The sequence below is a fragment of the Chelmon rostratus genome, chromosome 5, assembly GCF_017976325.1.
Source record: "Chelmon rostratus isolate fCheRos1 chromosome 5, fCheRos1.pri, whole genome shotgun sequence".
Lineage (NCBI taxonomy): Eukaryota > Metazoa > Chordata > Actinopteri > Chaetodontiformes > Chaetodontidae > Chelmon > Chelmon rostratus.
Window position 1 is genome coordinate 25,712,553 of NC_055662.1, and position 25,126 is coordinate 25,737,678.

Below are 25,126 nucleotides of genomic sequence, written 5' to 3' on the forward strand. Positions count from 1 at the left end.
CAAACAGGTGTTTCTTTAGTTGCTCCTGTCCCAAATTGTTTGAAACATGTTGCTGCATCAGATTCAGAATAAGCAGATATTTACAAAAATCAATGAAGCTGATGAGGTCAAACATTAAATATGTTGTCTTTGTGCTGTTTTCAGTTCAGTAAATCTAACTTTTGTTGGAATTGGCATTATACTAATGCAGTAACATGTTTTATAGGAGGCAGTAATAGTGAGTCGAGATGAGAATCAGAACTACAGAGAGTACACCATCTCCAGCCCTGCGTCGCTGTCCCCAGGACCTTACTCCCCAGATCCTCCCGCCAGCCCCGACGGGAAGAGGGAGAGGCTGACACCGACCAACAAGAGGTAGCTCACTCGCTGTATCTGAAATCAGCATTACAGTGTTCAAGCATGCGGATCATAGATGGGTTGTATTGCATGTCTGATAGAAATCAGTCACACTGATTGGCCGCAATGCAAATTTGATGACAGGAAGGTTTTTGAGGGCAGTTTAGATGCCTTCCAATGTTAATAAAATAGTGCAGTGTGAAGAATCCATTCTGCACCACAAAGACAGATATGTACATTATAAATAAGAGTATGAGATTATTGTTGCTACAAGAGTATAAAAATGCTGTTGCCTTCAGACAATCAGATAATAACTACAGTTAGAACTATTGCACAGTAGAAGAAAATATACAAAACAGTAAAAAAAATATGTAATATTGCACAATATGTAATGATCTGAACGTATGTTGGCATTAATAACATGAGTGCAAAACCAGTAGGTTTGTGATGTAAAAGGGAAACAACATCAACACAGTCTTATGTTCTGTAATGCTGGAGTTGAATCATCTGACATCTGTTGGAATACAGCTGTCAAAGTTTGGAATTTACATTAAAAAAACTGCTGAAAGAAAATAAAGCATCAGTGAAACTTTTATTAGCTCGCAGCGTTTGGAACTGCTGGCCAGATACTGAACCGTCAGCCAGCTCGTCCACTCCTGCTGCCGATGTGCTTCCCCAGTGTTGTCATGAAAGCAAAGGATTATGCTGCCTGAAGTCACACACATGCGATCTGGTTACTTGTAAATTACAGTTTGGACAATCAGCCTGAAAGATTAGATTAAAAAGAAATTCTTTCAGCACAAACAAGGTCTAAGATAAAGTCTTGGGACATTTTAGAGCTCGACATTTCAGATGGGGTCTTTTTCAGAGACCTGTCCGTTCACGGCTTTAATGGGCTTACATCTGGACAAAAGGTTGCAACAAGTGCTCTCTTGACTCCACAACAGGTCCAGAGTCAATAGGTATGGGAATAACAGACAGAAAGTGGAGCCATGGGATTGTACTGTAGTAACAAAGGATATGCACAGGATATCACATTCCACCGTTTGCATTCACTGCAACAAAAGGCAGAATGTGGAACGTTCACCGCGATCTCTCTGAGCTCGGCCGCTTAGGTCAAAGTTCAGAGTCAACAGCTCCCCCTCGTCTGGACTGACGAAGCTTCCTGTCCTGCACACACCTGGTTTCCATCTCATCATTAATATGATTCGAATTTCTAGTATTACTATATTGATCTTCCATCTTCATCATTAGAAATCTATTTTAGTGTATTATGTTGGCGGTAAAAAGATACTGTTACTTTCAATACAGCTGTATTTTTTAGGGATTATGTTTTATTTGCATTTAAACTGCAGTGGTTTTTCAAAATAAAGTTTACTGTTGCATCACATGTGAATCTGTGCAGATCCCCAGCGGAGCCTGCAGGACTAGAGTATGTTTACTTATGAATAGATCAATAAAAATCCTGCATCACAGCATATGTAATTTTCTAGCACAATGTTGCTGTATGTTGTGAAAATGCTGGATTTGGAAGATCAGTTAATAGATTAAATATCTGGATAGGAATGTTTGTTATTGGCTCATCTAGCAAATGCCTGATGAATTAATCACACTGATGTAAAAGTCACATAAAATACAATATTGCATTTGTCTGTCCTGCTTATCGATTTGCAAAATGATCCCCAATAGCCTAACACATGCAGAGATATTAAACTATTAAACTACCACACGGACAATCTGAGAAAATCCAGGTCCACATGTTTGTCTGTCTCGTGGTGTATATCGTCATGTTGCCCACCGCAGAATCACACGTGTGCATCATGTTGACGGCCTGTTGTCTTTATGTTACAGCGTCCAGCTGCGCTCATGGTCTCCAGAGGAGAAGAGCCACAGGCTGTCCAGACCACTGTCTCAGGTCGGTTCCTGTCGTTTCTTTAAAGCAGCCAAAATCCTCCATTCAATCCTTTGTACGTTTTCAGCTGTCTGAGATATGCAGGCAAGACTTGTCCACCATTTGTCACCCTGCTGAAGAAAAGCAGCTGATTTCCAAATATAAAATGTCTTTAACTAGACGGGAAAATTGGTTCTTTGGGTGCTTTCACACCCGACGTGTTTGGTTCAGTTAAAATGAACTCTGGTGTTGATGTGAAAGTTTTCAGTTGAACCCTGCTATGGGCCACACAACCAGACAGGGACCCTTGAGAGGAGGTGGTCTCGATCCAGTCCCAAATGAACTCTGGAGTGGTTCGTTTGTGATGGAACATGATCCGACCTCCATCTGATCCAACTACTCCGCAAGCTTGAGCAAAAGTAGCCAGCCGTGCTTTACATTGAGGGATGAGTTAATTGATGGGGTGAATGAATGGAGGTCGGACCTGGACTCGTTCTCCTTCTGGACCTTCCTGTGTTTACCTTCTTGCTCCTCTCTCAGACACATCTGACCACATAGCGCTACAGTTTGGCTCGCTTGGATTTTTGCTTGTGTGAAAAGAAACCAAACCAAGTGGAAAATGCACCGAGTTCACCAACTCATCAACTGATTGAGACCAGAGCAAACGAAGTTTGGATGTGAAAACACCCGGAGTGAGCATGGAATCATGGAAACGAGAGAAGAGTTTCTTTGAAGTGTCTCTGCTGTAATTTCTCTCTTTATGGTTTCCTGTGTGTCATGGCACATGCACAGGTTTGGGATCTAGGAGTAGTACGATATACATGACAAATGCAATGTTTAGATAGACGTTATTTATCCTCAAAAAGTCAATCTGTTATTCGTCTGTAGCTGCGGTTTTAGGCTGCTTGCTGTAGCTGGAGGTTTTGTCCTCGTCTCTGTTATATTTTTTTTTTCACCGTCCTTTTAGGAATAATATATTTGGATTGTTGGCCTTTCCTCTTGAATCCTTACAGAAGATGCCCTATCAAAGGTTTGTGGGCTCCAGTGTACTGTATGTGGAGGCAGGATCCGGAGAGGGTTTGACATTTTTATAGCAGGGAGTGTATAAACTTCAAAGGTCAGGCTTTGAAAAATATCTGACATTAAGCTGAACAGCAGTTCTGGAGCTGTTTCATTCAGAGCTGGCTGCACGGGGGAAAAAAGGTTCCTCTCAGTCAAAACAATGGCCTTAACCTTTAATTGTCTGAATGGAGACTCATTAGTCTCAGTAAGAGATAAAACAAGGGGAGTGAGTACAACACAGACTTGGGGTTATCATGAGGCTGCAGCCAAACTATGCTCTGCTTATTTACCATTCCAGCAACAAACCCGAGAGGGAGACTCAGGCGTCTGGAAGGACTTCAGTGAGTTAAAGGGAGAAAATGTTGTGGGAAAGTTCATCATGAGCTATTTCAGCTATGCCTACATGCTCCGTCTCAAGCACGAGTCCCACTGAAGACAGAACGTGTGAGCTGACGGGACAGGAAAAAACATACAAGACCTTTTGTAATGGCTCGAGGAATTCCAGCCATTTTTATAACTCTGGACATAAAGTCAGATAAATATGCAGAGGTTTGAACTTCTAAACAGTCAAGCGATCTTTCTAAGAGGCCGCTGGCTGAGAAGGTCCTTATTTAACATTTCTCCTCGAGTTTGGGATTCTTTGTGTTGTTTACATGTTAAATGGGATTCAGATGTACCGTCAGTCACAGCGGGGTCCAGGCTCTGCGACCAGAGTCCCTCTGATCTGTTTCTCACCGGGAGAAAGATGCGCCAGTCTGAACGTGATGTAACTGGCGTCCGAGTGGCTCATTGGAGGATGGCGTCACTGCTTTTTCTGAACATTTTTGACCAGCCTTTATCAAAATAGACTGCTTGAGTCAGTCATGACCGTGAAATCTGCTCCCAGCAAAATACAGTCTTTAGGAATGCACAAGTCCCTCCTAATAACTAATTTGATGCGACTGCAAAGCCACATGGCATGTTGTCTCCTTCCAAGTTGTTTTAGGGCAGGGAGGGTGTGGAGGGTGTCTTTGTGTGCAGACATGAATCAGCTCTCTGACGGGCTCGCTGCTTCGGCACATTCGGCTGACATGAGCGTGATGTGTGATGTTCATTTGGACGACTAGCGCCTCGGGGAGACTGAACATGATGAAGTTGTCTCGCGTCATGACTTTTTCTCCTGGAGGTGAATTAGCTGTGGATTCTTTGGCTAAGAAGCAATTATAAATTCAAATATTTCAAATTCCATTTTGTAGGCGTCAGAGCTTTTATAAAGAATTTCACGATGATATGATAATAATAATATTTGTTTGTGTAACACCTTTCGTACAGGAATTGCAGCTCAGAAATCACTTTAGGATGGACATAAAAACAGGGATTAAAAAGAGAGATTAAAACCCACTTTTTCATGATGGTGAAAGTGAGAGATAATAAGGATGAAAATAAAAATAATGATGCATAACATGAGATGGACAATTAAACCACAGAATAAAATAATGCAATAAAGTTAGAAACAGATTACGTAGAATGCATAAAATCAAGTAAAATACAACAATTTAAAAGAAGTGCAGCAGTGCATGAGTGCAAGGCAAAGCGCAGAAGTTTCATGCCTGCATTAGGAAGTCATGGCGCTTGTAGCTTTTAGCTTTTAGCGAGCTGCTCCCCTGATATCTATAGGTTGTATGTTTTGGTGTTGGGCTTAATGGACAAATGCTGCATCCCTGATTTCCTTTCTGCTCCCGCTGGAAACCTCCAGTAAACCAGCAGCATAATAATAAACTAGGAGGACTTGGCGATGTAGCTTGGTCCCAGCCCATTAACGGCTTTTACACATGACCGCTTCACTTAGAAGAAGAAGAGCTCTCCTCAGCCTGTGGAAGCAGTTGTATATTATCTTCTGTGGCTCTTTTAAAAGTCTGATAATGTCACCAGGGTTATTATGAATCGGGCTCGAGCCTTCAAAGTTTCAAACTTGTGGTTTGAGTTCGATAGACGTGAGCCTTCAGCAGGCAGAGAGGAAAGAGAGAGCTGAACTGCATCGTGGGAAATCTAGGATTCAGTGTTGTTGGACCCTCTGCTGTTTCAATTTGTTCCTTTTTTCCCCCTTTTTTAAAATCTGTCTCTTGTGAATCCCCTGACGTAAAGCCGCAGAGGCTCTGTCACACCTGGAGGATGGTCTAATAGTCTGAACCAACTCGTGCTCCATTCAGCTTGATGATGTTGCTTTTTTATCACTGTTTCGTTTCCCACTGCAGGCATTGTAAGCCTCTACAGATGCGGATGTTTTCAGCATCAATCCAAAACCGCATTCAAAAACCCACTGTGGAGTTATAGTGAGGCTGCGGCCAGCAAACCGTGGCGGAGCAAACTTCCGTGTTGGCCTACCAAGAAACACATTAGGAGCTGTGTTGTGGCCGAGCGCTCCATCAGAGAGCCCCGAGGAATGAACGCACTCCTGTCATAGCTGTCCGTACCGGACTGCCTTGCATGCTTGTGGTATTTATGGAGTCGCCCGTTCTCCCATTCTCCTTGCCATATTTAAATTTACCCTTTTCTCTCGTTTTTCTGATGCCGGAATCCGGATGGTCCTCTGGGAGACATCACATTCCTCCTTCAACTGCAGTATCAGCTTTGCCTTTTTTGGGCTTTTTTGAACTGTTCATTCAGGATCTCTGAAATAATATCGAGCTATATGTTTTGAGAAGACTACAGTTTCAGATGTTTAATCACTGCTTTGTCCGCCCTTTCTGTTCTTAAAGCTGATTTGGATTGCTTGCTCTGCCTCCTAGGCCTGACAGCCCCACTGTTTACCATCATCCAGCCTATTGGATCAGAGTTTTGGGGTTTTGGCTGACCCCTTACTTCAAGGGATGTCTACCCTGGTTTTAAAGTGGTGACGAGCCTCCTGCCGCAGTGCAGTGATTAGTGAGTGGAGTTCTTTCAGAGCACTCGGTGGGGAAATGGCTGGGAAGAGGCCCGCCATGGGCACACTGTGCATTATGCTGCTCGGGCTGGCAGGAACACAGCAGCCCAGTGAGTGCTAAGATGTGGAGCCTCCGTGACAAGGGCCTCTGTCCTCCCTGAGAGGTGCAGAGTGCTGCTGTATCAGGTGATCAGGCTCTCTGAAAAGCTCCTAAAAGGCTTTTCCACCCCTGTTTTGGCTCCCTGAGTGAGGAGAGTGGGATGCGCAACAGGATCCCCCATTTTCCAGGGTGTTGGATATCCTGAGAAAAAGCCTGTGTACAATAGTGGCTGTGATGGCAGAGGCTGTTGAAGGCTGGCGCTGCTTTTTCCCTCGCGTCACAAGGCCCGTCGTTGTGTGGTGGGAGCTGGAAGAGACGGGGTCGCGGTGGAGAGGAGCGGACATCAGGGAGCATGCTGACATTCCCAAGCAGTATTTAAGCCATCACATCACTCTTCTCAGCCCGGAGGCTCCTCAAACACAGCAATATCCTCTGTGCCTCATCATGGAGGCCAAACTGCCTGCAGCACCACAAAGAACACATGCATGATAATATGCAGAGATTAGAAAAGCATGTTTGAAAACTGACAATGCATCTGTTGACTTTAGTTTATAAAAAGCCTTGACTTGGATGCACTTCATCCTCATTGATGAATTTTGCCTTTTTCTGCACATTTGTACATTGCTGTGCATGTGTAGCATTGCATCCAGTGTTTGTATGTAAAACAAGTTTCCTTTGGGACAAGAATGTCTGCATTGACCTTTACATTCCCAAACCATAAACACTTGGCCATGGGAATGAATGTTTTTCAGGAAATCTATCAGTACATCTTGGCCGTGCTCTAAAGGGTAGTGTTGAATAAGGAAAGTGACCTTTTTAATCAGAAGGTGTAGGCTGCAGGAAGCATTCACCCTGTTAAAGTGTCCTGAAGCAACATTCCCAACCTCCTGGCTCCAACGTTCATTGGACAAAAGACAAATGCCAAGAATAGGAATAAGTTCCTGAAGCTATTTCCATTAACGGCTCTAAAGTGGCATGGATGCACTTCATTAGGAGTAACTTTGTACCCTGTAGTTTTCTTTTGTCATGCTGTAATGTGGCTGCCTGTGTTCATGGACTTTAATATCTACAAGCTCACCACCATGACAAAAGGAGCGAAGGCATCCTAGATTCCTTGAAGCCGGGCATGAGATTGTGTCTGAGCTGGCCGGCCACCGTCATGATTCAGAACATCTGTTTATATCATCAAGAAAATGACCACAATGGGATCTCTGTTACGATGCACAGGGCCAAAACCAAGCTGCTCTGACCCGTCACCGGGCCGTTAGGACCAGGCTCCACGCCTGGGTTTGTAGTTGCTGCGCTTTGAGGTTCTTGAGGGTTGCCTCAGTGGGCTGCAGGATCCTGTGCTGGGATAGGGTGGTAGCTTTATAAATATATCCTCCCAGTGTAGGATGGCCAGCTGCAGCAGGGTGACAGTCAGCGTCGACCCCGTGCAGACCAAACTTTTCCTCTTTATGCTAAATTGGGTGTGGTGGCCTTGGCTGTGTGACATGTGTCACTAAACTCTTTATCCAGAGAGGGCAGGGTGAATATCCATCCATACATCCTCCATCCCGTACACTTCTCCGTCCACCATCCTCCTCACAGCAGCCCAGCCTGCCCGCCAGCGGCTGGCTTTGTCCTGCTCTATTCTGGAGGCTGTGGTGGACTGGAGTGCAAAGCTGCGGCCATCACTTTGGCCCAGAAACGGTGACTTGGCGTACAGGAATAGAACTAAGTTTATGTTTTTAAATGGAGTCAAATGTAAAACTTTATATTGCACGCAATGTTGGGTGCAGATTGAAGTTAGAAAGTCTTCATCTTCAAGCGGGGAGACTTTTAGAGGTAAATGTGCCTCACCTGTAGCGGTTTCTCCTCCAGCACTAAATGCAGACATGCATGTCTTTTCCTTGACGGTGATGGCTTGGAATGATGTACTATTTCAGGTCTGACATGAGTGGGGCTGATGTTTGGTTTGGCAGCGCGGCGCTGTGCTAAGCCAAGCTGGTGTCGGGGGGGAGCGGAGCTGGCTGTGGCCACGGTGGAGGGATGTTTTCTTCTTCTTCTCTGCATAGTGAGCTCTGTGACTGGACAGTGTGAGGTCTTTTCACGTGGACGCGTAGCCGTTAAGCTCGGGGTCCATTGTGGCCGCTGTGCAGGCAGCGTGCCTCTCCTCATCTCCGGCGATTGATCAGCACGCCTGTTTTTCTTTCCCCTGGAGTGGAAAAGCAAACTGGGGCACTTTTGATTCCCCTGCTTTCCAGCCCCCCTGGTGCACTCATGGGGACACTCTGCCCTACAAGTTTTATGGGGAAATATTGGCCGGGAGAGATGGGCCTTTTTACTAGTTGGTGCTGTTTACGAAGGTGGTTGAGCGGTATGTCAACATTCCAGCAGTTGTTGTCAAGGGAACGACGTGTATAACTGCCCCTCAGTGTGTTCATGCCAGCAAAAGCAGACATGTCAGCATATATTCCCCTCATTTTACACAGACGACACCTACCTTTTGGGTTAATGGCTGCATTTGTTGGTCATAAATCATAATTGTTAAGCTGGTAAAATGGCATCTGCAGTTAACGCCGAATAATAATTCTGCTACGCTGAGACGCTGTGCATGCATGCTGACATTTTAGATTTATGTTTCACCCATTCACGGAAATTCCAGTCGAAATATGAGCATTACCGTGCTCCATCACGTTGCATTGCATCATAAATCAAACACCATGTTATACAGTGGAGTTACTGTACCTCTGTGTGAAACCAGAGAGGGAGACATGCCAGATGGTTCTGTCTAATTACTGCATTTGTGATGCAATCAGGCTCATTAAGTATTAGTGCTTTATCACACCAATGGAGGGATTTTTACCATATCGAGAACTTCAAGCTCATTATGGCAATTTTGATCAGTTTAAATTCAGCTTCTTTTGTTACTGTGCTTTTCTTGATGCATATGAAAAGGCAACCATAAATTAAATATATCATGAAGTCCAGCGAATTTTAGTCCAACCATAATGAACTCCAGATGTCTAATGGGCTTGATATGCTGCTCCAGTCGGAGCCTTGTGGGGAATTTAATAGGGATGAAAAATGTGTTGCTTGTAGCGCCCGTCGTGGATAAATAAGCTCTCAGACTCGTATTCTCTCCTCATTGTGTCTCTGATTTTGGTGGCAGCGTGGGTGAGTGCCTCCCTCAGACCACCTACACTACGATCACATGAGACGGCTTTGGCTGGTCTCAGGGGTCTCAAAGTATTTACCGTGCCATTACAGTTCACATACACACACACACAATCAGGTTCATCCACACTGATGGTGTGCTGAGCTTCAGGGATTATGAACAGTACAGTACAGAAAAACCAAACATTTCCTCTTGCATCCAACTCTTCATTGTCTTTTTGCTCTGATAGTGAGTTTAGATCAAAAGATGAAAATTGTAGCCTCACTGGCAGAAAGTTCAAACTAAACGCAGCTCACACTCAGAGTGAATCACTGTCTATTCACCGTCAGCCTCTCGTCCTCATCTCTCTGCTGCTCATTCGGCCTCTAATCTTGTGCATATGGTTTATATCTGGAGCAGTCTGATGGTGTGTGGCCGCGGTGAACGAATGGAGAGAGGGGGAGGTATTCGCGCTGGCATCGCAAAGATCTGTCACTTCATTCCATGTTATTGAATGCTGCACAGTCTAAGCCTGGGCCAAGGATTTTTATGTAGAAAGCATTATAGGGGATTGAGAAGATTGAGCTTGACTTTTAAATCTTGCTGCATGTAAAGCAGGATGGAACGAGTCCTGTATATGAAGAGTTTTACATCCCTATTTCGAAAAAAGTTAAACTAAGCATGCCCTAAGGTAAGAAAACTAGATCCTCTGCACAGCTTGTGTATATTAAATGTTAGACTTTGAAACACATATGTAGAGCAGAGGGGATGGACTCATCACTTGAAGCAGCCTCTATAGGTGATGTAGCCAGTCTGCACCCATCAGCTGGAGTCATATCATTATTCCAATAAGCAGCATCCATAAAGCAGCTGCAGTGGGATATGAGGCAATGAAAAAGGTCAAGAATGTTAATGACGTGCATTATGATATAAAACGATGCCCCCTGTTCAGCCGTGCATTGTGTTTATTTGTTGGAGAATGTGGACACAGTGAAGCACCACTGCTCAGACATAATTACAGGGCAGGGTCCGTCAGTGACAGTGGGTAGCGAGCAGCTTACCGGCAGCCTCGGGTCTTTGCTCAGGACCTCCACCGCTGCACACTGCTGGATAGGAAACACTGCACACAGCTCTGATTATTACCCAGCCCAGGATGTCTGTGTCCCCCCGCCTCATTGTAGTGCAGCAGTCATGTCTGTGGTGGAGACGGCGAATGAGCACTTTCTTGCAGCAGCACCGAGCTTCCCAAAATAAAAGCTCCCGTAGGCATCAGTCCTGTGTGCTGCTGGCCCATGCCCTGTAATTGAAGCTGCAGGGTGGTAATGATGATGATGCAGAGTGGCTTGCTTGGAGCCAGACTGAAGGCTCCTCCACTGGCACTGTCCCCAGCGTCTCCCATGGGCCTTGATCTGAAACAGCTGCCCTCTCTGCACTTCACCATTTCCTGTTTGTTTGTGTCTTGAAGTGGCCAATCGCAGACAAGAGGTTTTTTTTTTTTTTATTATTTTAGAGCGGTTCTTGTGTCTTTTTTGACAGTTTATTTGCCATTTTTTCCCCCTGCAGCACTGAGGCTTCCCTTGAACAAGTCACAGTTGGTCATTGATTCACTTAAATCAGATCATGAGAAGCTCAGGCATCCAAAGTTGCTTTTTTGAGCAACAAAGGACATTTTAATAACGAGATCATTAAAACTAATTTTAAAAACGTCTTTTTTTTAGAAGGATTTCAATACAGAACTTGGCAGACTTTAATGGTTGATTTTCCGCTTTGGGAAATGTGGCTTGTGATGTACGTTCAGAGCAGGGCAGGCTCACATTTCAAGTTTGGATTTTCACATGTCGAAATCGAGCTGAATCCCATTAAATTTGCATTTTGCTGTCACACAGAGGTGTTGAGGTGCACCCTCTCTCTCTCCCGATGCATGCTGAGGCAGCCTCCAGCCCCCTCGCCCCTGCCAGGGATGAAGCGGGTGGAGAAAAATGGATGGGTGGATGGATGATTCAAATAAACTGCAGGCTTCAACACAACCTGCCATCTTTGCTGCAGATGTCCTGCCGCTGCAGAAAGTTGCAGATTTCAACATTAAAGCCCCCAAAAATTTTAAGTACAGCCCCGATTCCAAAAGTTGTTTGGGACACTGTGTGAAACCTAAATTAAAAACAGAATGCTTTTGCAAATGAACTGCGTTTACTGAAAATGGTTTTATGAAGAGTTCCTGAGCCCATGTAGTAATATCCTTTATACAGTCATGTGTTTCACAAAGTGGTGAAGGACACTAAATGCTGACTTCACAGAGGAGGAAATTGCGAAAGATATAGCGAAATATACGAGCAGTAAGGCTGCAGGCATAGAGAGTCTTGAATTAATCAATTAAGAGCACAGCTCACATCTTCTTGCCGTTATAATCCCTAAAAACTGGGTTATTGTCCAAACATATAAAAGGTAATGGGGATACTGAGGATTGTAATAACAATGTATGTGTTACAGTATTGAGTTGCTTTGGCAAGCTGAAGATGAGTATTTTGAAGGAAAACCAAACTTCTTTCAGGTCCATGTCCACAGTTAGGCTGATATCATTGTTATTACAGACAGATAAACCAAGAAAAGAAGAGGAAAAAAGTTTGTCCTCTCTTTAAACAGCTTAGTTTGTGCTAAACATCTATTCTGCTTGTTTATTTTTGTGCTCTGCACCACGTTGTGCTCTAGACTAAATAAAATCTAAATCTGAACCTCGCTCCGTCCTCGCTTGTGAACCACTGAGCCTTTCCAGGATGCTCCTTTCATACCCAATCATGTTACTATCACCTGTTACCAATCAGCCTGTTTACCTGTGGAATGATCCAAACAGGTGTTTTTGGAGTGCTCCACATCTTTCCCAGTCTTCTGTTGCTCCTGTCCCGACTCGTTTGAAACGTGTTTCTGCATCAAATTGAGAATAAGCAGATATTTACAAAAATCAATGAGGCTGATGAGGTCAAACGTTAAATATATTATCTTTGTGCTGTTTTCAGTTGAGTGTGTGTCAGAAAGATCAGCCAGTTATCACATTCTGTTTTATTTATGTTTTGCACAGCGTATGCAGGTATTAGTTGTTCATATTTATACGTTATTTGTCAAGTTCAACACTCAAAATCTGAGCTGATCTGCTTCATCAGGACCTTACTGGTTTGACTGATGTTGCTCTGCTTTCATTGGCGCACGGAAATAAGTGACATCAGCCTTTTCCAACCAGACCCCGCCCACTTCAGACAGTCGAAAAACAAAAAGCAGAAACAGAACCGCAAGTCGAGAAATCTCTCATGTGAAACATTAAAAACTGTTCTGACTTTGGAAGAAAGTGGCATGTTTGAGCAGGAGCAGAAACTGGCCTGTGAGAAGTGAGGTTTCAGTGTTTGAATGCATTCATGCATGAACTCACATTTTCTTCAGTACAAAAAAACCTTAAGGCTCTCAGGTCAGAGACGTTACTGTACACGCAGCTCAAGACCAGCACAGCATACCCATGGCTCGCTCTAATGATCCCGGGTATGTTGACAATGAGCTGCTGATTACAGCTCAGCGCAGTTTTAATCAGAGCTTCCTCCGCTCAGCAGCCACAGGGACCAGGAGGAACTGGCTGATTTTTCTCCAGTGGTCTCTCTGATCCACGCTCCCATCCAAGACCAAATACTAGACTCTCCTCAGCTCGGCTGTGCCCCTCCCTAAGTTTGCTGGTGCGTTAGACTTGGGGGCATCGTTGGCACTGCCACGGTGAGGTTTACCAAATACACTGCGGCTCTGAGCTGAGCTGTGCGTGACGGTGTGATGGCTTACAATGGCGCAGTGAGAATTTTAGAACAAAGATGTTTTGGGGAGCCCGGTATAAGGCCGCCGCCAGCCGAGCCATGGTTACTGCTATAAAAGGCTGGCACGGGAGGCGCTGGAATGGACTGTGATGGGGGAACTGCTCTGGTGGTGCAGACAAAGTTTTTCTGAACTTTCTAAGGTCAAGCTCAATCACAGCTGCGTACTCCCCATCACAGTGGAGCGCTTGTTTTTTCTCTCTCTCTCTCGCTTCCTTTTGTTTTTCTTTACTTCATTGCATTCCTTTTGAGTCTCATAGATCAGAGTTGTGATTTTATCCGCGAGTCTTCTGCTGTTGGAGAGCATGAAGATCCACATTCAGCAGCCAGACACTTATATAACATAGGCTTGGTTTGCATTAGTGTGGATTCGTGCACGCATACTGTGTGGCTTCACTAGGCCTCCATGAAAGAGTGTATGTCTAGCAGGTAGATGCCCTTGAGATTGGTTCACAGCAGGAGAGGACGTGGGTGCCTCTTTCTTGCACTCTGATGATATGGAATATATGATCTTATGAGCCTGCAGTTATTTTGCTGCGTTTATCCTGGGAGGAATCGCAGGGAGACGTCCCAGTGATCGTTTCTGGTAAAGGCTTCCTGGCACGCACCGCTAATCTGCCCACTCGCTCAGGAAAAAGAAGAGGAAAATTGGACCCAATTGAGAACAGAGACATTGTTCAAAGAGTTGCTGAATTGGAAGCGGGTGCTGGCATCGGACACACGAATCTTTGACTCCATCGGTGCCACTGTCAGTGCCGAGCTCCAGCATCAGCTCCCGCTTGAATCTCAGACATGCACCGGTTCAAAGAGCCGGGTGGAGACAGCTGTCCCTTGGATGGAGCCTGTGTAGCGGCGATGCCAGCTGATGACGGACGAGGGAGAAAAACTCGGTGAGCTTTATTGTGAAAGCCGAACTCTGGAGTTGTCAGTGGGCTGTTTGATTCGCAGTCGAAGTTTTCCTGGACTGCGCGCAGACCTAGAATAAAGTAATCACTTTGTTTCCCCAGCAGACTGAAAGTTTGTTCCCTCTTCTTTTTGCACACCAAGCCGTTTGCACAGCGTGCGCTCTGTTATCAGTCAGATATCAGTATCACAGGTGGACGTGCTTGGGTGTCAGACAGTGTTGTGGTTAAAAACAATTAGTTTGTTGGGATTCCTGACAGTAAAAGTGTCTGGCTTGAGTTATGTGCTGTGCAGACGTGGTCCAGGTGTGCTGGGTGTTTAGTGTGAACATGTGCCTGAGGTCAGTTTCACCAGTGGCTCACTCATGACGTAATGAAACTTAAATAAATCAACCTTTGCCTGTAATGTTGTAGCTGTGTGCTGCTGCCTTTGCTTTCTGCTACAATAAAAAAGGGCATTGGCACATCTGCTGGGACCTGCACTTTATGAGCTTCTTGTGCACAGTAGGTGTGTAGCGCCCTCTTCTGTCAAAAGTGAAATATTCACTTAACTAAGATGTAGCTTTCCTTCCTGAATGACACTATTCTTTGTACAGTAAGTGTTCAGTTTAGCTGAGTGAGGGTCTCGCCATGTGGAATGACTTCTCTCATTTCATGACTGTTTATAACCACCATGAATAATTGTGACATTCGGCCTGCATCTGGAACCGATTGAAGTACATGCTGCGTGGCTCTGTCTTTCCCATCAGACCAACGCTGGACTCAGTGCCAAACATCTGTTGCCACACAATGTATCATCTATCAGCTGAGGGGCCGAAGTACAGCTCTGATGTGAATGGCAGTGAAGATAAAAAGCGTTGATGTGGGTTGCTCTGATTGTCGCAGCAGAGGAATGCCGGCCGTGACTCATGCAATAGAAACTTTATTTGAGAGCACAGGGCACCAAATACAACCAAACAATGACAAAGTGTGTTGTTTACTCTGCACTCGAAACCAAAGAGCTTCCTCAGGTTTCAGTCAAATACGATGAGGCTGACGATGATGAAGCAGAACGATCTCCAGTGGTCCCGTGTGGGATGTTTCTCCAAATGGATCTCATTTAAGCTACTGATAAATCTCTCCTGATGTATCCTACATCCTGTTGTGTGTCAGACTTTCTTTCTTTTCAGGTTGTCGTACAGTTCAGCCTCATTAGAGCTTCCTGAAACAAGGAGCACTACATTTGTTCGTTGCCAGTAGGTGCTTTGTGGAGCAGTAATGCAGAAATACTGCTGGTGAATTCCTGCGTCTGCACTGAACATAGCTCTTTTTGTGACTCTTTTACAGTTAGATTGCATCATGCTCTAAGCACTTGCATGCTGCCTCAATAGATTCCTCAACTCTGAACTGCAAAGCTGGTTGCAGCTGCTGCAGGAAGTTGGACTTTGATGCTTACTCACTCTTGCTTGCTTCCACAGGAGTTCTCCCCTTCAGACTTCAGAAATAACTCCATGTCCAGCAGAACCCCGACCCCACCGGGGCGCTACTCACCCCACAGCCCCATTGATCGGGACGTACCCATGTCCCCTCGTCGCAGGTAAAGATCACTCTTTCGTAATCTTTTAGTCGCGTTACTTGTTGCAAAGAAACAATATATGAAATAATTGTGATAATCTAATTATTCTCAACTGTGTCCCTGTACTTTGTTTCTACATTTGAATATGAACAATCATATGCTTTTACAGGCCACAAAATGCACAACATGCAGAACTGCGTACACGTTTTGCTCAATTTTAGTTTTAAGACCACGTGAGCATAAAATGGTTTTACTCTCACATTAATATGCATAAAAATCCTATTTTACTTTACAATCTTAATAGTCGTGACGCTTTAACGTGTCAAAGCACAACCTAAAGCTTCCACATAAACAGTTACAGGATTGTTTCCTATCTTACAATATTCATTTAAATGTACAGGGATCATTCAGCGCCATCTATAGGCCAGTAGTGGTTACACCCACAGATTCAGGCCAAAGAAATCAACATAACCTGTTCCTGGTCATACATAGGTGGTATTAGCAGCTTTTGTAAACACAGTTATTTGAAGTTGTGACAGAGAGGTGCAGATTCAGCTTTATGGGCATGTTTGAGGCTGTAGTTTTGTTGTTTTATGGAAGTGGAATCTTGCACTATGGTATCTGCTTACACCAATAATACTCATCTATGGCACTGTTACTGCAGGGATGTTGTATGAAATTCCTGGAGATTGTATCAATGCTTATGATATTGCAGTAATACCCACTTTTGAGATTTTATCCAGGCCGTCAGTTTCTGCTAGAAACATTTCTTTGTTTGTAATTATTGATTCCTCCGTTCTGACGTCTGTGTGGAAAAGCAGTTGAAAATGCAAATGGACTGAAAAGTCTGCCGAAGCAGCACATTCGTGTAGCGTTAGTCAGCCTGTGAATCTGCTGCTGTGCTGCAGCTGCACTCCCAGTCCACGGCTAAAATAAATTTTCAGCCTTTGGGAAACACTATATTGTGTCCACCGCCTGCACCGCAGTTTGCTTTTTCCTGCTTCGCCCCCTCTGATGAGGTGATGTAGCTGTAATTTGACTCAGCTCAAAGCGTGCAGGTGCTGCCTTCTGAGCTTTTTTTTTTTGGATTCACTTAGACTCACCGATGTTTTTTTGTCCCAGCAGAAATGAAAATCTCCTTTGAGTCTCTCACATAATCCTCTGTGTCCACTCTCTCAGCTGGAGAGCCTGGTGCGGCTCTTTTCACAGCGCAGGATGGTTGACTTTGGCCCCAGTTCCCCTCTGGGTAACCGCGGCTCCTGATATGACGTGTCAGCAACTGCAGTGGTATCCAAACACCCCATATTCCCAAAAACGTCTGATTCGTACTTCTCCCCCTGATTGGCCCCCAGTCTGGAGCCCCCAGCCTGCACACCAAGCCTCTCCCTGCTCCTCCCCAGCCAATCACAGACTCAGTGACACCCATCTACCCACCCCTTCATGTCGCATGACCAATGAGTTTCAGGCCAGAGGCACACCTTTCAGTCAGACTCTTGTTTTTCTGTCTCTCTGTCTGCTTTTGATAGAGGTGTGTGTTCGGCATCTGCGTGTGTGCTCATGTTGTTTTTTCTCGTATGCTCCGAGTCGCTCCGGCAGTGTTAGAAACACAGGGGGCGGTTGCTGGAAAGAATAGCCGAGCTGCCTTTCTTTGTTCCATCTCTCTTTATTTCTAAGGTGAGTCATGTCATTTTGCGTTTTCGGTCATGTGAATTTCTTTTGTTAGGAAGTGTTTGTACTTTAAGTAAGCTGGTTTCAGTAGTGTCGTTGGAATTTAGCCTTGTGATCTTGGCTATGTTTTGGCTACATGCACGTGCAATGACGAGATCATTATCGATGTTCGTCTGCAAGTTGTCTGTACTTCTGACTGTAACTAAAATCTAACTGCGAATCTGCGCGCTCGACCGCTTGTTCAGATGCCGCCGCTCCCTCTCACCCTCATTTCTGTTTGTTTTCCTCCCGTTTGACCTAAACTTTCCATTTGTTTTGAGATAGCACTTTCAGAAGGGATGGTGGGCGAAGCGGAAAGGGGGGGAAACGGACCGAGGGTGGAGCTGAGCATGTGGAGAACTTGGAGGGTGTTCTTTAGAGGTCTGTTTTCAATTTGAAGCATGTTCGGTGATGCGGAGGAAAGGGTCTGAGCATTTGCTTTGGCCGCATATTTGTTGTCTGTTTGCCATCTCCTGTTTCAGCCATGTTCATTCAGCAGGAAGCCAAAGCCTGCAGCTGAAATCCAGGCAGGAACAATGCACATACGAAAACACATGAACGCACAGTGTGACATGTAGTTTTATGAGCAGCACAATGACGAAAACTTTTGTTTTGTTCTTTTGCATATTGGAATTAAAACCATGACTATGATGTTAAATTGCTGACTCTCAGCTTTAAGGGTCTGAGACTTTGCTCAGTGCCCCCTAAACATAACACAGAAGCAACCAGTGAGTTTTTTTCTGACCAAACAGCTGCTAAACTTGGTCCAGCTGAGCATGTGTTCCTCAGACTGAAGGCAAAAGCCTGAAACGAGCAAGAAGCTGCAGACCTGGCAGCGTATCACCAGGGAAGGTACAGAGTATGTGCTGATGTCTGTGGTTCAGAAATGCTTTAGACTACAAAGGTTTGACACCAAACACGCCACATTGTGCCTGAGTTCGTCACGTCACTTATCACTCCAGTAAATTGGAGGATTGTGAAGCTTAAACTCTGCAGTTCAACCTCATAATCATTGTTTTATTTCAGATGCAGAGCAAACACAGCGTGTTTTTCACTGTCAAACTACTTAAGGACTGTTATGTTGTCCTTGTGCACCAATAAAGGTAAATACAAGGCTGCATGGTGCCGTGCTGGTAAAAGGTGTATATGTGGGTATGAACTCACAGTAACAGAGCGTTTGTATGGTTGAAGTTCGTGTCTCTAAGCACATTCTTCACAGCACAGGTGTCAGTTGAAGAGGAAGTATTTTGCCAGCTTTGTTGTATGTGACAACAGGTGAGACACTCAGTCTGGTTAAGTTGACTGACAATGGCTGACAGGTTGGCCGCAGGTGGAAGACATCAAACCACACCTGGCCTGACGAGCGCACCCAGCCAACCGGTTCCTGCTGACAGAATCTCTCACCGGCCTCCTCCAGACAAACACGGCGACACGAGAGCCGGCTTTGTGTCTTTTGTGTTTGTTTTGACTCACCAACACATCATCCAGATTTGAACGCGTACGTTTCTTCGGCGGGGGTAGGGAGGAATTGGCGTGCGACCGCACATTAAGGACGGAAGCAGCAGTAAAACGGAACCGCTTTTCCACCACACCAGGGGTAAAGAATTTGCTCGTAAAGTGAGCCACAGGGCTTTTTTTTTTCTAATTTCTTAACGAGCTGAGAGTTTATACTACCTGAAGGTGAAAGCTTCCTCTCGCCTCCCGCTCCTCCTGTGCACTGACTGTCTGGAAACGCCCACATGATGCACAGTTAGAAGTAGCTTTTTCTTTTTTAGGAGCTCATGTCCGTTATTTTCTATCATGCCTTGTGTCAGGCGTACGACTTCCAATTCATTAGCACCATCATGGTTGTTGAGCATATTTAACCACTGTTATTTTGCATTAGAAAAGATTCCACTCGTGCTCTGTAGCGTCCACTGTCAGCCTTATGTCCTCTGTCTTTTTGCCTTGAGGCTGTTTTCTGACTTAGAACCAGTGTTTCTTGCAAGGGGATATGACGGGGTCCTGTTGAGCGTCTGCGATTGGACGCTGCTTGGCCTCTTGCCTGTGGTGTGCAATCTAGACTTCATGCTAGAAGGTCAAAGTCTCAAAGCCAGCTGCATTCATTTCCTCTGGATTTCGTTAAACCGGACTCACAAGTCTTTCATAAGCACACACAACACATCAGCTCAGCGTGCGATTTTTAGTGGACGTGATAACCTGTGACCTGTGATACATGTTTTATTTCTTCCTCCTACAGCAGTTCCAGCTCCGACTTCGCCATGCAGAGGTTCGACAGGGACTCGGAGGTGTACAAGATGATCCAGGAGAACAAGGAGTTCCGCACGGCGCCTCGTCAGTCCAACACCTTTAAAATGCTGCAAGAGGTCCTGGAGGCTGATGAGAAAGGTTAGAGGCACTCTGCATTCAGAGCAGATGAAAACAAATATTCACACACACTCTATTCTGAATTAAATCATCTCATTTTTGTGTAAAATGTCTAATAAGGTATAGAAGTACAGAAAATGACTGGGACATGAGTGTGTTTGCATGGAGGAGCAAAACTATTTAGCTTGCATCCATTTTCCTCATTGGGTTTGTCTCAATAATCCCTTTGCAGGGGCAGTTCTCAGGATTTGACTATTATGTCAAACGCAGCATAGTTCATGTAATCTCCCACAGCTGCTTGCATTTTTAAATCATCCCTGTTTAAAGTGCATCATGCAGAACGATGTGTGTTATTGAATTGTAACTTGGACCTCCATGTGGCCGTCACCAGAGAAAAGCTCTCCTGTGTGTAGTTTATATATAACAGCACATCGTGCAATGCATCTGTGCTCCTTTACCGGCTCCGCTTCGCTAAATGACGGAAAAATCCAGATAGCAGCAACATTCTTTCATGGCGTGATAATGACCGGTGTGTGGAAAGCGTGTCCCATGAGTGCTGAGCTCGTGATGACGAGTGGGAGACAAAACAGGCTCCACTGACAGAAGCCAGTGAAGTGTTGATGAACAGGGAGACTCACGCCTGTCAGGACATCCCTGTGAGCAGCTGTGTTTATGTGTGTGTGTGTGTGTGTGTGTGTGTTGCTACAGAGGCAGCCCTGCGGTTCCCAGGGAAGCTCTCGCCCAACGTCCCCAAACCAACCACATCAGTAGGAGGAGTGAAAAAAACCCACATCTGTGAGAAGTGTGGCACCAGCATTGTGTAAGTGTACACGTTCACTGGAACAACACAGGTGTGTGAGCGAGGATAATGACGATTTGCCCTGCGAAGGAAGGATGTTCCACATGTAGTGAGGGATATTAAGACAACCGGTTATGGGGTAATTACTGAATTTATTATAGCTAAATCAAGTCCAAACAAATCCACCAGCGGGGCACTTTTACTTCTTTCTGCAGATCAAATGTTTGAGTTTTCTTGATTTAAGTGATGCTTTTTAATTAGGTTCTTAGACAAGTTTTATTTTTTGAGAAGACAGGTGATGCTGACTTGAAACAAGATTGTGTCACCACTCTGGCAATTAGTTTATAGGAAAACAAGATTAAAGATGATTCCTGCGGTGTCAGCTTGCTCTTTAAGATGCAAATGATGTTTCCTTTGCAACTCTCAGGTTGAGTTGCACTGGGAATGAGGAAATGAACGGTTGTACGGTGTCTGACCGCGTTCATCTTTTCCAACAGCACGGTGGCTGTGCGCATCACGGACGACCACTTCCGCCACACGGAGTGCTACACCTGCTCAGACTGCGGCCTTAACCTCAATATGAGAGGTCACTTTTGGGTTGGAGATGTGATGTACTGTGAGAAGCACGCCAAAGAGAGGCACCAAGGCACAGGGATTTCCCCACGAGCCACCGTGTCCCCTCGCCAATGAGACCGCCGCCCCACACCTGCTCCTCTCTGGACGTAGAGTGCTGCTTGTCTGCCTGAAGCTCCACCTCATCTGACTCACTTATAGACCTTGGGATGGGGCGTGGAGGTGGACGCTGGCCAGCGATACGGCACAGGATGTTCTTTTCCGATAACATTTAACCATACTTTGCAATATTATCATTCACTTTCTTGCCTTTCTTATAATTGTATGAGAATTGGGGCTTTGTTTTTCATACGGCCCGGCCTCCACTCTCTTTAGGTTATTATTAGCTCTAACGATGCACAGCTGCCGTGGACTCCGGCCACATCACGGTGTACTAAAGCCAGATTTACATAGCACCAACGCTTTAGACAAACTCAACAGGACTGGCTCTCTGACTCTCCGAGGATCTGGATAATCATTTGAATCTCCTGCTGACACAAAGGGACCAAAATCTCACCCACACTGCATGCCATTTTAAAGATGTACTGTACACAGACAGTGCCGTGTGTGTGGGTGTGTATGGGTGCATGCTTTCACATGCAGAGGTGTGGTGGCTTCTGCATGGCTTCCTTGCATCTGTGCGCGTGCGTGTGTGTGTGTGTGACTGTGCGTGCATGAGAGAGAAGGGAAGGGGGGTCCGAGTTGTGAGACAGAAGGGAGTATGTGAATTTTGCGCTAGAGTCAGGCCAAAAGCCCTTGAGTTTTTCTATATTTCTTTTGTAAGCAGAATTTAAGAGTAGAAATAATGAAAAAAAAAACACATATATGCTGACTTGTTTTGCTGTTTTGTTGCTTATGAGGGACTATAGATTCATTCAGTATACAAATATTTTTGATGTTTTTGTGATTGAACTGTATTCTTTGATATAGATCATTTAAAATGCATAACGTATGCACAGGACATTTAGTGTGAAAAGAATTGATACTACACTTGTCCAGTGACAGCAGTACTCAGAGATACACTATAATGTTCGCATTTCATGTGGCACTTAATAAAATCGCACAACCTGAAGCTTCTTCATTGATGATGTGTATCATGTGCTTTAATGATTAGTGGTTAGAGGGTGAATGTCGTCCTACATCGTTACTACTTCCAGTATTTGACCGTCTTCACATCACATAAAAACACTTCACATTATCAGCACCTGCGAGGAGTCAAACAGGCTGTTTTTTTCTCTTTGCTAGCAGAGGTAATAAAAAACATTTATAGATAAACAAAATAATTTCTTGCTTGTGATGATGCTTTATATAATAAAATTGCAATGTTCTGTCTTAAAGTGTCACAGCTGACATTTTGTTGTCTCAGCAGTAAAACACGGATGTAGGAAATTACGTTAATGATGGCTTCATTCCATAGACAGCATGCACGGCAAGTGGGGGTGCATCCATTATTAATGTTATTAATCACAGCTATGCTTTTCTTTCTATGACTTGTCCAAACATCTGCAGTAAGAGGCCTCCTTACAATACATGTAAGTACCCCAGCGAATCATTCACCATCTGTCCTACATCACTTAAAGCCGAAAATAGATGTAAAACATTACTTTGTATCATGCAAATTATTCCTTGTAAGTTATGCCAGGAGACATATTACATAACAAACATGAACAAGTTTTGCTGTTGAGTCTGTGTGGCGGGTCTGTTTGGGCACCACATGTGTGGAGGAACATTGTCGTCAGTTTCACCACACATTTACATTTAAGTACAAAGACTTTGAGGCTTTCTTCAAACTGTTCAGACATGCTTGAAACCATATGAATGTCAGTTGGATGGAGGACACGTCCCTGCTCTGAGAGGACAGGTTTGACAAGGAGGGTGTCACCCACATCTGACTGGGTCCAGCCATGCAGCTCGCTGGAGTTCTAACTTGGATCGAAGCTGAAGGAAGCAAACAGCAGTCTGGGGGTCTCCATGTGTTCTGTCAGCAGGACCTCACCCCGGTCCCCCCTTCACTGAATTCAGCTGGACTCAAACTGTGCAAAGATCATTTTCAACAATACTCATGTAATACATTCTGCTGACCAGAAGAGGGTAGCATTGCTACGGTTTTAAAAGTATATCTGACCTGAACAGTAAACAGGGAGGAAAAACAACCACTACTGCAGTACTACTGTGTCTGCACATTGAGTTTATCTAAATGTTGACAAGCAGAAATACAATTAATATTTATATAAAAGGCAAATTTTATTTTATTTGGAGAAATATGAGCGTATAAATGAGATTTGGTTTATATAAACATGTGGCTAACAAGTATGCATACCCAGGTGAAAAAGTAGTTTTAGCGTATTAGAAATATAATCTAAGTATAGAAAAGTCATAAGTACACTTTTATTTTTTGTGCTTAATTAAAGTATGTTTGACATACTTTTAAAAAGAGTACTTCTAAATAGATGTCAATAAATTCTATCTAAATGTATTAAAAATGGATAGACTATTTTTGCAGTATTTAAAATGGTATTTTAAAGTACTTATAAAAGGTGTACTTTATTGTAAGTGCATCATAAATTGTACTTAAGTGCACTTTAAAAAGTGTGCTTAATTGCAAACACTCAATAAAGTGTACTTGTGAAAAATATACTTATTTTCAAGTCCTTTGAAATCCACTGTTAGCAGCTTAATTAAATTGCATTTTAATATAACATCATTTGAAGTATACTGAAGTAAATTTCCAACACATTTGTGATATAATGCAATTGGACTGCAAGTATGTTTTGAATACACAAGAATCCTGATTTTCTCTGGTTGACTTCAGTTCACAAAGTATTACTCAAGTGGTACTCAAGAACCACTTGAGTACACTAAAGTATACTTGAAGGCAACAGAAATAGCACAAAGTGTGTTTAGTATATTCTATAGAAATGTAATATTAAGTCTAATATTTTTCACCTGGGTGCATTAATTCACGCATGCATAAATATATTAAAGATGGATTCACTTAGTTATTGCAGTACTGAGCGCTTCCTTTAATATGGACTGCAAAATATGCATGAGGCCGATTTTGGATTAAAGGTCCAGTGTGTACGATTTAGGTGGATCTATTGGCAGAAGATGTATTTCATTTGTGTGTGATCGCCTGAAAATAAGACTCACTGCATTTCCAAGCTCTTTATATCTACAGAGGACAGGGGTCCCCTCCCACAGAGTCCGCCATGTTGCACCGCCATGCTTCTACAGTAGTCCAGAATGGGCAAAACTAACATAACATACTAACATAACACTGGCATATTGTAAGGTCTTTTGCATTTTTTGTGGTTGTAATCTGCAACCTCACCACTAGATGCCACTAAATCCTGCACACCAGACCTTTAAATGCTACTGGCACCACTGCTGTCAAGTCTACTGCTAGTATTACATTTTAATGATGACAAAGGTATTTAGTGCTGCAAAATATGGCACCGCATTATGATTTGATAACCCCATAAATTGTGGAAGCAGTAGGTTTAATGTCCCCATAAATTCTTAATTAAAACCATTCATCCAGGAAGTGCTGTGTAGGCCTGACAGAGAAGTTCGACCCTCTGCGTGCTGCCGATCACACCACTAGATGTCACGGGCTCCCCGAGAAAGACTCGGCACCACACGAGGGTCTTGGAGGGCCTGACGTTTGCTTCCCGGCTGGAAGTTTTCTTTTGTTTATCCTTTGGCAGAAACACTAGCCTGAGCTATGCCTCAGTCTCAGCAGTCCCTCGGTCTGCTTCACATCTCTGATTGCGCTGAAAACCTCATTATTTTGAGGTATTTCTGCTCTAGCGTGTGATTTGAAGGACAACAGGAACATGCCCAAGACGAATCATCAAACAACCATCTCACGTATCGTCTGTCCGGCATCCCAAAACTTGCGTAACTTCCACC

At 44.2% G+C, this 25,126-nt stretch overlaps 1 protein-coding gene across 4 annotated transcripts in view; it reads left to right on the top strand.

Annotated features, from left to right (window-relative positions):
- Positions 1-22,546, top strand: part of pdlim2 (PDZ and LIM domain 2 (mystique)) — a 36,182-nt gene extending 13,636 nt beyond the window's left edge. For 3 of the 4 annotated variants that reach the window (XM_041936828.1, XM_041936829.1, XM_041936830.1), the window contains exons 5-10: positions 206-354; positions 2,188-2,251; positions 15,632-15,750; positions 19,676-19,824; positions 20,512-20,623; positions 21,100-22,546. In XM_041936828.1, the coding sequence (XP_041792762.1) occupies positions 206-354; positions 2,188-2,251; positions 15,632-15,750; positions 19,676-19,824; positions 20,512-20,623; positions 21,100-21,292 (786 nt within the window). In that variant the 3' untranslated portion in view covers positions 21,293-22,546. The remainder of the gene's footprint in view (positions 1-205; positions 355-2,187; positions 2,252-15,631; positions 15,751-19,675; positions 19,825-20,511; positions 20,624-21,099) is intronic. The other variant, XM_041936831.1, reaches the window with a different exon arrangement.
- Positions 22,547-25,126: the final 2,580 nt, after the last annotated feature.